Consider the following 12,768-nt stretch of genomic DNA (forward strand, 5'->3'; position numbering starts at 1 on the left):
TGACTTCGGCTCAGGTCATGATCTCGCAGTCAGTGAGTTCGACCCCTGCTGTCGGGCTCTGTGCTGACAGCTCAGAGCCTGGAGCCTGCTTTGGATTCTGCATCTCCCTCTCTCTCTCTCTCTCTCTGCCCCTCCCCTGCTCATGCTGTGTCTCCCCCTGTCTCGAAAATAAACATTAAAAAATTTTTTAAATACACATATTTTAAATACAGCTAAGCAAAAAATAATTTTACTGATGGTAGCATTAAAGGTTTTTTTTTCATTTTTTTTAAAGTTTATTTTAAGAGAGAGAGAGAGAGAATGTGCACATGCACGCAGGAGGGGCAGAGAGAAAGGGAGAGAGAGAGAGAGAGAGAGAGAGAGAGAGAGAGAGAGAGAGAGAATCCCAAGCAGGCTCCACACTGTCAACGCAGAGCCCGACGTGGGGTTTGAACCCACAGAACCACTTGAGCCGAAACAAAGAATCAGATGCTTAACCAATTGAGCCATGCAGGCACCCCTAAAGGTAGTTTTATAAGTTTTAGATGTTCCAACTGTCTTCTAATATACACGCCCTACATTTTCGGTGGAAAAAACCAGGAGACGCTTCTCTCCGGGGGCCCTCGTGGGGGGCAGAGCGGACGCTCACCTGAACAGAGCCTTGAGATTCTCCGGCAGCTCCGTGCGGCCGGCGTAGCCCGGGTTCATGGTGATGAAGATCCCCACGGAGGGATTCAGGCTGATCTCCTCCCCGAGGAAGCTGAACCGCTGCTTCTTGTCTCGGATCGCGTCCTGGATGCTTTTTACCTGGGGAACGAGTCAACGGAGAAAGGTCCCTCCGCCGTGTGTCCCAGGGGCGGAGTGGTAGCTAGGGCTGGGAAGCATGGCCATACCCACCATGGACACCTGCTCCCTGGCCCCCTTTGTGGAAGGACAGGCAAAGCGACGGCACCCTGGACCCTCCGCTGGTGGGCGCGGGGTGCCTGTCTAAAAGAAATCTGGCCGCCTGTTTCTGTATTTACAACACAGCGGCTGAGAGTGAACAGCAAGCAGGTGTTTAACCCTCCCTGTAGTTACCCTGGAAATGCACTAGCACTGATCTCTGGCCAGGCGTTGTTCTGAGCACTTCCGTATTCATTCATTTGCTTTTCACCACGATCCTCTGCCGGCGGGGAGCGGGGGCACTTTACTGCCACCAGCCCCGTCTCTCGATGATGAAACACAAGCACTGAGCAGTGGAACAGTCTGCCCAACCTGACATCGCTCCAAGGCGGTGGCACCCGGACTGAAGCCAGGCGAGTGGATTCTGGAGCCTGGGCTCGTGGCCGCTGCGTGATCGAGAGGGCGCTGGTACCTACCGGCTGGGCTTGTTCTTTATTTAAATGAAATAAAGCCCCTGAAGAGAGTGGCATCCAGAAAACGCTTAAAAGCAGCAGTCAACGGGGCGCCTGTGTGGCTCTGTCGGTTGAGCATCTGACCCTGGGTTTCCGCTCGGGTCATGATCTCACGGTCTGTGGGTTCAAGCCCCGCGTCGGGCTCTGCACTGACAGCGTGGAGCCCGATTGGGATTCTCCTCTCCCTCTCTGGCTTCCCCTCCCTTGCTCTCTCTCTGTCTCTCTTAAACTTATAAAAGTTTTTTTTCTTTTTTTAAAGTCTAGCAGCTAACACGGAAACTGTTAAGGTGACCATCGTCACTGCAGTCGTGGTCCTCAGCCTGGTTTACCTCCTCAGACTGCATCTCTAGAACCGATGGCATGAACACAGCTCACCCCTTCAGGGACGGAGTGCCCTGCAGATGCTGACGAGTGGAAGGAGCCCCAGAACCAAAGCAAGGCTGGAGCTACATCCCTGGGGCTATTCGTGCCTTTCTAAAAAGAGGAGACTTTTCCTTAAATGGTGGGGATATAAGCTAAAGCTTGAGCTGGCTGGCTCTGTATTCTAGATCATTCTTACAGCACCGGGAGGAGAGACAGAAAGGAGATCACCATTTTCACACCCGGTGCCTTGGAAAGAGCACTTGCAAAGATGATCAGTGACGGAAGGCGGGAAGGCAGGAGGGGCGCACTTGTTCAGGCGGGCCCCTCGGAATGTCTCTTGGGTAGTTCCAGCTTGTCGGGGCTCCCGAAAGCAAAACCCAAAAGCCGGGGGGACCAGTGCAAGGTTTTGAATGAACTCCCGTCCTGTCAGCCGCGTTCGGGGTGTTTGGAATAGCCAAGGGTTCTGTGGAGACTGGGCTGCAGGTATGTGTGTGTGTCCGGGAGAGAGAGAGAGAGACAGTGAGAGCGAGCTCGAGCATTTATGAAAGAGACAGCTGGAGCCTAAATAAGGGGAAAGACACGAAACCACCGGACCGTGTATGGCGGAACAAGGCTCTCTCCAGTGTCTAGAAGAACGGGCACTCACCGGAACGTGTGACAGTTCCGTAATTAGGATTCAGCTCCTTCCCCAAAGCGAGGCCCGGAAGGCCACACGCATTTGAGCTCACGGCAATTAGTTTGAGACCGAAACTTCTCTTCTGCGAAGGGAATGTCGATGCCTTTGCGGCAGAGGTGGTCTCCACAGCCTTGCACACGACCTCCGGCCTCCCGGCCACCCTGCGGCTTACGTGGGTGGTGAAGGCTGGGCTCTCTCTGGCCCCGGTCCTCCCCATAGAATACACTGAACAGTCACCATCCTAAGCGGCGAGCTGATTCAAGGCTGCAGTTAATGCTGGGGCATCAGTGCTGGTGGCAGGCTCTGTTGTCTGGGCTCACGCTGGACAGGACGGGAGACTGACTGCCTGGCACTTTCTCATCTTCTTAGGAACAACCAAGGTCCGCGGGATGAGCCTTGGAATGCAGTGGTCAGGGTCCAGGAGGCCCCGATAGAGTCCAGAGGTCCTTCAGGATGTCGGGGGAGGGGGGGAGCGGGCAGGGGCAAGCAGGTGGGCTGGGATCGTGCACACACAGGCAGGCACAGACTGTGCACCTGTAGGTCAGGTACACTCCTCACTCACGGGGGGTCTGTTTCTCCACTAAAAACTTAACCGCTTTCAAAGATTTTAAAGCCACGCAGAATAACCACAAAATAATAACTGACGTTTTCTGAGTGCTTGGAAGGCACTGGGCGCTTTTCTGAGTATTTTATGCGAGTTATCCCGTTAAGTCCTCGTCGTGGCTGCACGAGATGGGGGCAGATCCTCGTTTTATAGATGAGGAAACAGCCAGAAGCAGTTAAGAACCTGTACTACAGATACGCAAGATGCCGAGTTTCGGGAGGTGGGGGAGGGATACGTGGGGCCTCTACACGATTTCTGCAACTTTTCTAGGAGTCTAAAATTGGTTAAAAAATAAAACTTCACAAGGAAAAAAAAAAAGAAACTTGCCAGGTGTCTAACAGTTGGTAAGTGGGGCACCTCAGGGCACCCCAAGTTACCAACCAGGCAATTTGGTGACAAAGCACATACACTTAATAGCCACTTTCTCAAACAGCCTCTTACTAGAAGGACACCGTGCCAGCCACATACGGCTCCTCATCAAATACATACCTTTCAGAGGAATTTTGTTCTGTTCTGGAAATAATAATTCCGACACACGTTTCCACCGAGTAAGAAAAGCTGTATTTGTCACTCACCAAAGAAAACAAACATGGAGAGCTATGTCGAAATGAGTGGTCTCAAATGGGGGTGGGGGGGAATGATTTTGCACCTGTGCCCCCCACCCTCCCCAGGGGACATCTGGCCATGGCTGGAGACTTTTTTGTTGTCACAACTAGGGGGCTGGGCGGGGCGGGGGGGGGGGGGGCGGTTTGCTAGAATTATCCGGTCTCAAGACATGGAGGCCTTTGACATTTGCCAAAGTTGGGAAAACCATGATCTGCAAAATTAAACATTTTACCAATGAGGAAACTGAGGGCAAGGAGGTGTAAGTGACTTGTCCACCATGCCACAGCTCGTGTCCCCGGGGCCTACCAAATTCCCATGCAAATTCTTGGCCCCACCCCAGTTTGAGCCAATCAGAAATGCTGGGGTGGGGTCCAGCTGATGAATAAGGCCTCCAGGTGATCTGGATATATGCTCAAATTCGAGAACCACAGCAGTCCAGGCAAATCTTGGGTTTCGGCTCATCCCTGCCACTGCCCAGGTGTCCCTGTCAGAGCTGCCCCTCCCCCCTCAGTGCACCTGCTCCTCACTCCCTCCTGCCGTGGGGAGGACGTGTCCCTGCAGCCTGCTAACCTGGGCCAGTGGGGCTCGGACCTGTGGGTCCTGAGATGCACCCACGCTCCACAGCCCTCAAGACGTTCCCCTCGCCTGCCCATCTCCCTCTCCACTCCGGTTCTCGAAGTTTGCTGGACAGAAGAACCACACAGAAAGTTCCCCAAAAAAGACTCGATGCTTAGGTGATGCTTAGGTCTTGCCCCAGACCAATGAAACCAGAATCTTTGGGCACAGAGACTACGCATTTGCACATTCCTATTTTTCAGAATTGCCCAGGCAGTTCTACGGTGTAGCCAGGGTACAGGATACGGAGTCAGAGAAGCAGATCTCCAAGGTTATGGTGGGTACGAACCCCTGGAGATCTCGCGGAAATGCAGATTATGTTACAGCAGGTCAACGGTGGGTCTGAGTCTGCGTTTCTAGTAAGTTCCCAAGAGAAACAGGTGCTGCTGGCCAATTAAGTGTCCCTGCCACTGGCCCCAACTGCCCCCTACCAATTTCAAGAGTCCCCACTGGCCCTCAACCAGATGAGCTCACTTTGTCTTCCAGCCTCTACAGCCTTTAATCATCCCTCTCTCCTGGAGCTTGCTTATACTTTTTTTTTGAACGTTTATTTTTGAGAGAGAGAGACGGAACACGAGCAGGGGAGGGGCAGAGAGAGAGGGAGACACAGAATCTGAAGCAGGCTCCAGGTTCCAAGCTGTCAGCACAGAGCCCGACGCAGGGCTCAAACCCACGAACCGTGAGATCACGACCTGAGCCGAAGTCAGACGCTCAACTGACTGAGCCATCCAGGCGCCCCAACCGACTTATGCTTTAGATGTGTGGGTAGACTTTACCCCTCTAGGTCGTGGTGGCCCTGACTGCAGATGAGCAATCCTGTATTCTGTACAAGCCACGTGTGTTTGCCTGACCGTGGGGGCCTGATGGGACACCTTAAAAATGAGGTCTTCCCCTTCCAAGACTGGAAGCTGGTAATCACGGAGGGTTCTGCCCCTACATCCTCCCGCTGGGGCCTTGTATCAGACACACTCATGAAGTAGAAAAGTCAGGCCACATTCCCCGCAGGTGATATGTTTTAAGGAGGTCACGGGCTAGCCCTAAGCTACATAAAACCTGCCAGCTCTTTCTCCTTTGCCCCTCACATTCTAGGGAAGTGGTCCATTCTGCGGTCCACACTTTGCCCCCAAATGCCATGCGTTATTAAAATCCTGCCCGGCTCACTCCATGCTTCCCTCTGCAAAGGCGGATTGGAGGGTGCTGCCTTCGGCAAGTGCAACCCACTCACCAGGTTTCACGTTTTTTTTAAAAAAATATTTCTGCGTTTGCACCTTAGACCTTAAGCTCCTCTATCAAAGGTGGCAGGTGGGGGGCTCCCTTGGTTCTGAGACTCTAGCATTTGTTTGGCGCCCAGAGTCCGTGGAGCACTGCTCTGGTGACCTCCCAAGACCTTGCCAACCGATCTGCTGCTTCTAGCCGCTTCCTGCCTCGGCTCAGCACTCCTGTACCCCAGGGAAGGAAGGGGCATGGTGGAAATGCCTGGCCAGGGGGCACCGAGGGGACAGGAGGCTGGAGGGAGAGGGCAGTGGAGTGCGCCCTGGTGACACTTGTCCCTGGGCCCGGATAACCCGAGGCCCGGTGAGCTGACCACAATAGCATTAGCAAAATTCCGAAGGAAAAAAAAAAAGTAGTATTTTCTATGTTTTTTAAAACAGCAGAGTAATTGCTCTTGGAAATGCCACACTCTTTCCCCGTTGGGTATGTAATTCTGCTTGACCCATCGGACAGAAACAGGAAAATACCCACCTACGAGAACACTGACGCACACGCGCTTTTGTGGAAGTTACTAGAAGAGCACAGACAGGCAGGCAAGGAGCCGAGGGGAGGGGCAGGGAGGGTGGAGGAGGACTGTCCCAGCTGGTGCGGCTTCTGAACCAATATGCCAGCCTAGATGACAGTGTCAATAATTAAGTGCAATTTTCCCCTTGGACGGGTGTATGATTTTAAGTGGTACAGCCTCCAATTCTGCCCAGGCTGTTGCCAGGCCACTTTCTTGAGAACCGTCTCTCCCACGGGGTGTGTTCCTAGACTGCAGTGTGAAAGCACCCGGGAATTCCGGGTGGAACTCATTTCATTTAATTCCAGAAGCAAAAAGGAACTGATCTTGGTGAACCTCCTAGGACATCCTGTCGGGCAGTTTCAGGATCAGGTGAATTCGCGGTGTTCATCCATTGCGCCCCGGGGACCACGGCTCTTGGGTTTTGCCTCACCAGTCGGGACGCTAAGTTTGGGAAGGGAGCCTGAGGCTGGGCCAGCTGAGAAGGAGCGAAGGGTGTCCGGGAGACTGGATAGACCTGGGCATGGACCCTCTTTCCCTGCTCTGTATCCCCCTGCCTTCTGCTTCCCTTCAACCCATTTCCGGCCGTGTTCAGGCAACGACGATAGTGATCACCAACATCATGGCCACCACCATAATCAGCATCATCACAGTGACTAACATTTGTCGCACGCCTCCTATCCGTAGGGCTTCAAGGGCTCTTACACATATTAACTCATTTAATAATTATCACAACTGCATCTGGCAGGTACTGTTATTAACCCTCTTTACAGACGGAGAGCTTGAGACATGGACTTGCCCCAAAGCACACAGCTTAGTTAAGTGGCAGAACCGGGGCTGAATACCGGCTGTGCGGTTTCAAACATGACCCACATTCACAACCACTTCCCCGCCCCTTGCCCGGGTCACCCCACCCCACAAGAACCTGTTTCTTTTCAAATCCCAGCTGCACGCGGGGCTGCTCACAGCATCTCTGGAACGCGAGATGAGCTCTGGGCTGACCCCGGTCTGGCTCTCACTGCCTTCCTGTTGGCTCTTCCCCTGGGCTTCTCGGAGGGACACGGCGAGATGGCCCTCTGGAAGCCCCCCAGTGCTGAGCTGGGACACCACGGGTGTAACTACTCAAGTGAGGGCAGTCACAGCCAGGCAGCCGGGCTGGAGAGCACGAGAGAGGCCCTCTGAGGTCTGGGGCCAGCAGCCAGGAGAGAGGGTACAGGGAGTAAGACAAGCAGAGAGGAGGGAGGTGGGCACCACCTAGGTAGAATGAACAGAGGATGGCGGGCAAGGAGATAAAAACCCCGGTGATACGCGAGCTGCCCGTTATCTGCAGTAGGCAGCCTAAGGAGAAAAGCCCCAGGCACATATTATAATGACAGTCCTGGATCCCAACGGCCACCAGGGCAGGGAACAGCTTAGACTTCAGTCCCAATTCTCAGAACGCACTGCGGGCCGAGATTTAGTACTCTGAGAAAGCTTGATTTTATTCGTGTCACTCTATCTTCTATCCTGAAATTCACACAGGCCACGGAGGGGCATAAACTTGGCTCTAAGTCGGCAAGGTGAATGCAGCCGGCACCGTGCTTTCTTGGTCCGGCTCGGGTTTTGGTGTTTCTGTGTTTGGTTTTTTGTTTTGTTTTGTTTTTTAATTGAGTGACTTGACAACTTTGAGAAGCCTGGAGATGTTTAAAAAAAAATGTTTTTTGGGGCGCCTGGGTGGCGCAGTCGGTTAAGCGTCCGACTTCAGCCAGGTCACGATCTCGCGGTCCGTGAGTTCGAGCCCCGCGTCAGGCTCTGGGCTGATGGCTCGGAGCCTGGAGCCTGTTTCCGATTCTGTGTCTCCCTCTCTCTCTGCCCCTCCCCCGTTCATGCTCTGTCTCTCTCTGTCCCCAAAATAAATTAAAAAACATTGAAAAAAAAAATGTTTTTTAACATTATTCATTTTTGAGAGACAGAGCATGAGCGGGGGAGGGGCAGAGAGAGAGAGAGAGAGGGAGACACAAATCCGAAGCAGGCTCCGGGCTCCGAGCTGTCAGCGCACAGCCCGAGGTGGGGCTCGAACCCACAGACCGCGAGATCGTGACCTGAGCTGAAGTCGGACGCTGAACCGACTGAGCCACCGGGCGCCCCAAGAAATCTAGAGATGTTTTTACATAAAAATCTGGACTTTCAGCTGCTCTTTAAAATTAAAAAAAAAAATCTGGCGGCCCTGATGTGCATTCTTCCAAAGCAGAGGCGTGCTGGTAAGTGTTGAAGCAGCAGCTCGCCAGGAAAACCAAATGCCCCTGGTCTGTGGCACTCGCCAGGTGCCACAGCTGACCTCAAGCCACCGGGGCAGCAGCCTGGAAACACACACCATCGGCTCCCGCGACCCAAGCTAGTCAAGGGCTTTCAGGCCAAGAGAGTGCTCTGGCCAGCCACTCGACTCATTGCTCCTACTAACTCCTACGGAATCCAACGGTCCTAAGGAAAGGGATCAGCACCGGGAACGGAAGAAGAGCCGTCGGTTTTGCAACTTGCAGGAGCCCATGAATGGGAGCACCAAACTGGCTGTCAAAATCAAGGGCTGGAAGACCGGATGACCTTGGGAGGCGTGGGGGAAGTGAAGGGACCCTGCGGAGCACCCTGACCACTTATGGCTCCCAGCGGCAACCGGAGATGAAGTGGGCCGGGGCGGGGTGGGGGGGGCTTGGAATCAGCTGGCAGTGTGAGCTCCACTGCTGTTCCGCCTCGTGGTGGCTGCGATCCTGCCCCCAGCTCCGAGTCCAGCCTGCTTGGACGGGGACAGCACGTTGCGTGGGGTCAGCATGCTGGAGGAGGGGGTGATGGGGGCGGAGGCTGGCTCCTGCCGGGGCACGCGGAGTAGGGAGTCAGGATGCTGGTTCAGGCAGCTTCCCCAGCGAGGACCACCCTCTGTCTGCAGCGCCTCCCGCCTCCCTTCCGCTGCCCCTGTCCTCTGAAAACTGGCAGTCAAGCTACACTTCTTTCTTGTCCCTTTGTTTGGACCCGAAGGAAAGAGAGTCCTTCAGAGCTCTGTTTCTCTTTCCCTGTACTGTATACACGCCACTCTGGAAATAAAAGCCACCGGTAGGGGGAAAGTTAAATGGTTGGACCGTATGGAGTCCAGGCACAAGCTGGGAGCACCCGTCCTGCCAGCCCCTAGTGCCATCACCACCCAACATTCTCCACCACGCAGCACCCTTACGCTGGCCTTGCCTGGCGGAGGCAATAGAGGTGGGGGGAGGGGGTGGGCTATGAAACCACAAGCATCCCCAGCAGGAAACAGGGGCACCCGGCTTACAGGAAGGAGCCCAGAGCAGGTGTCAGCAAAGGCTATGCTTTGCTGGGGTGACCAGGAGGCCATGGGGAAGGCCGGGGGGCTCCCACTGAGGCCCCAGCTCCAATCGGGACCCCCAGGAGAGACCACTGACTTCACAGCCGCTGATCTTCCTCCTGCTCAGCCCCTCCTTAAAACCACTGCCAGGCAGAGGGCAATTTCTTTTTCAGAAACCTCCAGGGGCTCCCCGTTGCCTGCTGAAGACAGTACACATCATGGCATTTAATTAAGCCCGTCCGCTGTCTGGTTCGAACCTGCCTCTCAAGCCTCATTTTCTTCTCTAGCATTTTATCCCTTGTGTCTGACAGATATCTGTGTCTAGACCTGCACGTGGGCAGTGTGGGTGGGGGTGCTGGGTTCAAGTCCTAACCTCGCCACCTGCCAAGAGTGTGCCCTGGGACCAGTTACTTTTCTCTGCTGATCTTTGGTTTCTCTCCCTACCCCGTGTGTGTGTGTGTGTGTGTGTGTGTGTGTGTGTGTGTGTGTGTACCCATCCTTGTACACCTTGTACAGATGTGAGGATATGTGAAAAGTACCTGGTACAGGACAGACTTTCAACATCAGTTTGCTCATTTCCCCCCTCCCTCTCCCCCTCTGTCTGCTCACTTCCTCTGCTTAGAAGACCCTTTCTCTCATCCACATCATCTCCACCTTTTTTAAGGCCTGGCTTAAAAATAATGTGTCTGGGCGTGCCTGGGTGGCTCAGTTAGTTGAGCGTCTAACTCTTGGTTTCGGCTCAGGTCATGATCTCATGGTTCAGGAGTTCAAGCCCTGCATCAGGCTCTGCACTGACAGTGCAAGGCCTGCTTGGGATTCACTCTCTTTGTCCCTCGCTCTCTGCCCTATCCCTGCTCACTTTCTATTTCCCTCTCTCAAAGTAAATAAACAAACATGGAAGAAGGGAAGGGAAGGGAAGGGAAGGGAAGGGAGATAGAAAGGAAGGAATGGAGGGAGGTAGGGAGAGAGGAAGGGCCTAGCAGTCTTGCCCCATATTGTGAGTCACGAGTTAAATCACTTCCAGAACACTGAAGAATGCTCATGTCCCCCTCAAGAACTAAAGTCGTTTTAAAGTTAGGGATCGCGTCCTACTCAACCAGGGACCCTTCACCTTAGTTTTGAGCGTAGCACTTACTATGCCATAGGTGTTGAATAAGTGTTTTCTGGATAATTCGAAAGACAAGTGGCAGCTTACATAAATCTGCCCCAAATGTGACTTCCTTCCGTCAACAACATTCATCCTGTGATCCTTGCTTTAGATACAATGAGGTGAATTGGACCAAGGGACCCGGAGCAGCTTGCTCAGACTCAGTGACAAAATGGAAGACATTCCCAAAGTCCATGGCCTTTCCAAAGAGCTGGGCTCCGCCATCTTGTTTGCTCCTCTCCTCGCCCCCGTGAAGCAGAGGGGACATGTTACAGAGAAGGAAATGGAGTCCCATGGCCAATAAATGGACTCACCTTGGTAGGGACCCACAGGACGCCCATATCCTGCACCAGCGTCTGTCTTAGAGGGCAGAGGAAGGAAGGGACGTGAAATGCAAGGGGGGAAGGGGACACGGAAGTGGACAAGCAGGGTTGAAAGCAAGAAGATGTCGACTTTCACAGTGCTGGCAACAAGCCCATGGCCTCCCACCTACTTCCGACCCCCATACCTGCACCGCCACCACTGATAAGACCTCCACAGAGATTCGATTAAACTCATCAAAACAGCCCCAGGCACCGGTCTGAGCGAGGCCTTTGTAGATGTTGCCACAAGACTGCAATGAAATGTACAAAGATTAAATCACTATCAGCGCTGGGTTCATCATTACACATCTAAGTCAGTTTCCATCCTTTTTGTTATAGATACTTCCAGTCCCCTAATGACCGCTGGTTTGAAACTCATATTAAAGTTTCAAGGGCAATTACGTTTTTGACGGCTATGGGTGCCAACGTAAGTCACGGGATCAAATAGAACCTTTTCAAGACACTTGGACCCAAATCCCTTCAAAATGTCATCAGGCTTGTGTTACTGTTGATTCTGGAGCTTTCAAAATCCCAGGAAATGAATAAAATATATATATATATTTTTTTTTTGCACCATACAGACAAAAAAAGCCTTCCACTCCGCCTTTGGCACACACTGATAAAAAAAGTTTCTATCTGTATCTTGAGATCCGTGCCCAAACATCCAGGCTTCCCAGAGTGATAGGAAGCTGGGGACAGACGGGGGACGTGATAAGATCTATAGAAAATTGAGTGGCAGGTAAATCTTTTCAAATGAGAGCAAGAAAAGAATTTCAAAGGGAAGATGGCCTATCATCTGTCCTGAAAATAAAAACCTCCTGGGCGTTCAGTGTGAACCAGTAAACCAGGAAGCAACACAAAGGGGGAGGTTACAGGGAGACACTCTCAAGGCCACTGTCAAGGAGACATCACCGAAGCCCTGGGAAAATGCAAACAGTGGCCAAGTCCCCCTCGCTTCCCCCATAGCCAGCACTCGCTGACCGTCAGCTCTGAGTACAGCTTGCACACTAGTCACTGAAGGGCTCAGTCCCTCTAAGGACTTCCAGTTAGGTTGTGGACAGAAATCATACAGCCAAAGCAGGTAAATTGCCATGTGAGCAGTGGTTCCGATGGACAGAAGACACAGACGTTTCGTTGTTCAGAGGAGCAGGTCAGCGCACTCTCCAGAGATCCGTTTGGCCAAAAGAGGTAAATTTCAGACGGCATCACGACCTCTTTCGCCCAAGTTTATTTCATGGAATGTCCGCATCTGGGAGAATGCTCCCTGAAGCCAAGGCGTTTGGGTCGATCAAGTTTAGGAAACGCCACATTCTGTAACCCTCTGTTGCCAATTTACAACAGATGTTAGGATTTTAAGGGGAGCACTGAGAAGTCCTGCACAACAAAATTCGGTCAGTGTCTGTTTTATGAGCAGGATTTTTTGTTTTCCTCATGGGAAACCCTGGTTTTCTCGGGATGCACGCTGGGAAACATGGAGTGTGGTGGACAAAAGAGAAGAAGGGAAGTCAGGAGACCTGAAGTGTTGGTATCTCACAGAGCCTATATGGGATCTTCATACCCTGGGAATGCTCTTATTAGCATCCGTATAGGCAGAATGGAAGAGGGTAAAGTAAGGAAGGGCCAAGCGCTTTCTAGAAGTAATTATTATGGTCAAAGGATGACCAAAATCATGATATGTCTAGAGAAAAATAAAGGTGCCATCTTGGCTGGGAAATTGAATTACAAGGGAGCCTGGGTAGCTCTGTCAGGTGGGTGTCCCGTCTGACTCTTGGTTTCCGCTTTGGTCACGATCTCACGGTTTGCGAGTTCGAGGCCTGCATCGGGCTCTGCACGAGCAGTGTGGAGCCTGCTTAGGGTTCTCGCTCTCTCCCTCTCTCTCTGCCCCTCCCATGCGCTCTCTCTCAAATAGACTTAAAA

At 52.7% G+C, this 12,768-nt stretch overlaps 1 protein-coding gene across 1 annotated transcript in view; it reads right to left on the bottom strand.

Annotated features, from left to right (window-relative positions):
- The window catches only part of DNAH9 (dynein axonemal heavy chain 9), a 333,637-nt gene that overhangs the window by 205,630 nt on the left and 115,239 nt on the right, over positions 1-12,768 (bottom strand). Inside the window, 2 exon segments of the mRNA XM_053893249.1 lie at positions 629-786; positions 10,998-11,102. Coding sequence (XP_053749224.1) covers positions 629-786; positions 10,998-11,102 — 263 coding nt within the window.

This window comes from Panthera pardus, unplaced genomic scaffold (genome assembly GCF_024362965.1).
Source record: "Panthera pardus isolate Hobbes unplaced genomic scaffold, ASM2436296v1 HiC_scaffold_3, whole genome shotgun sequence".
In the NCBI taxonomy this organism is placed as follows: Eukaryota; Metazoa; Chordata; class Mammalia; order Carnivora; family Felidae; genus Panthera; species Panthera pardus.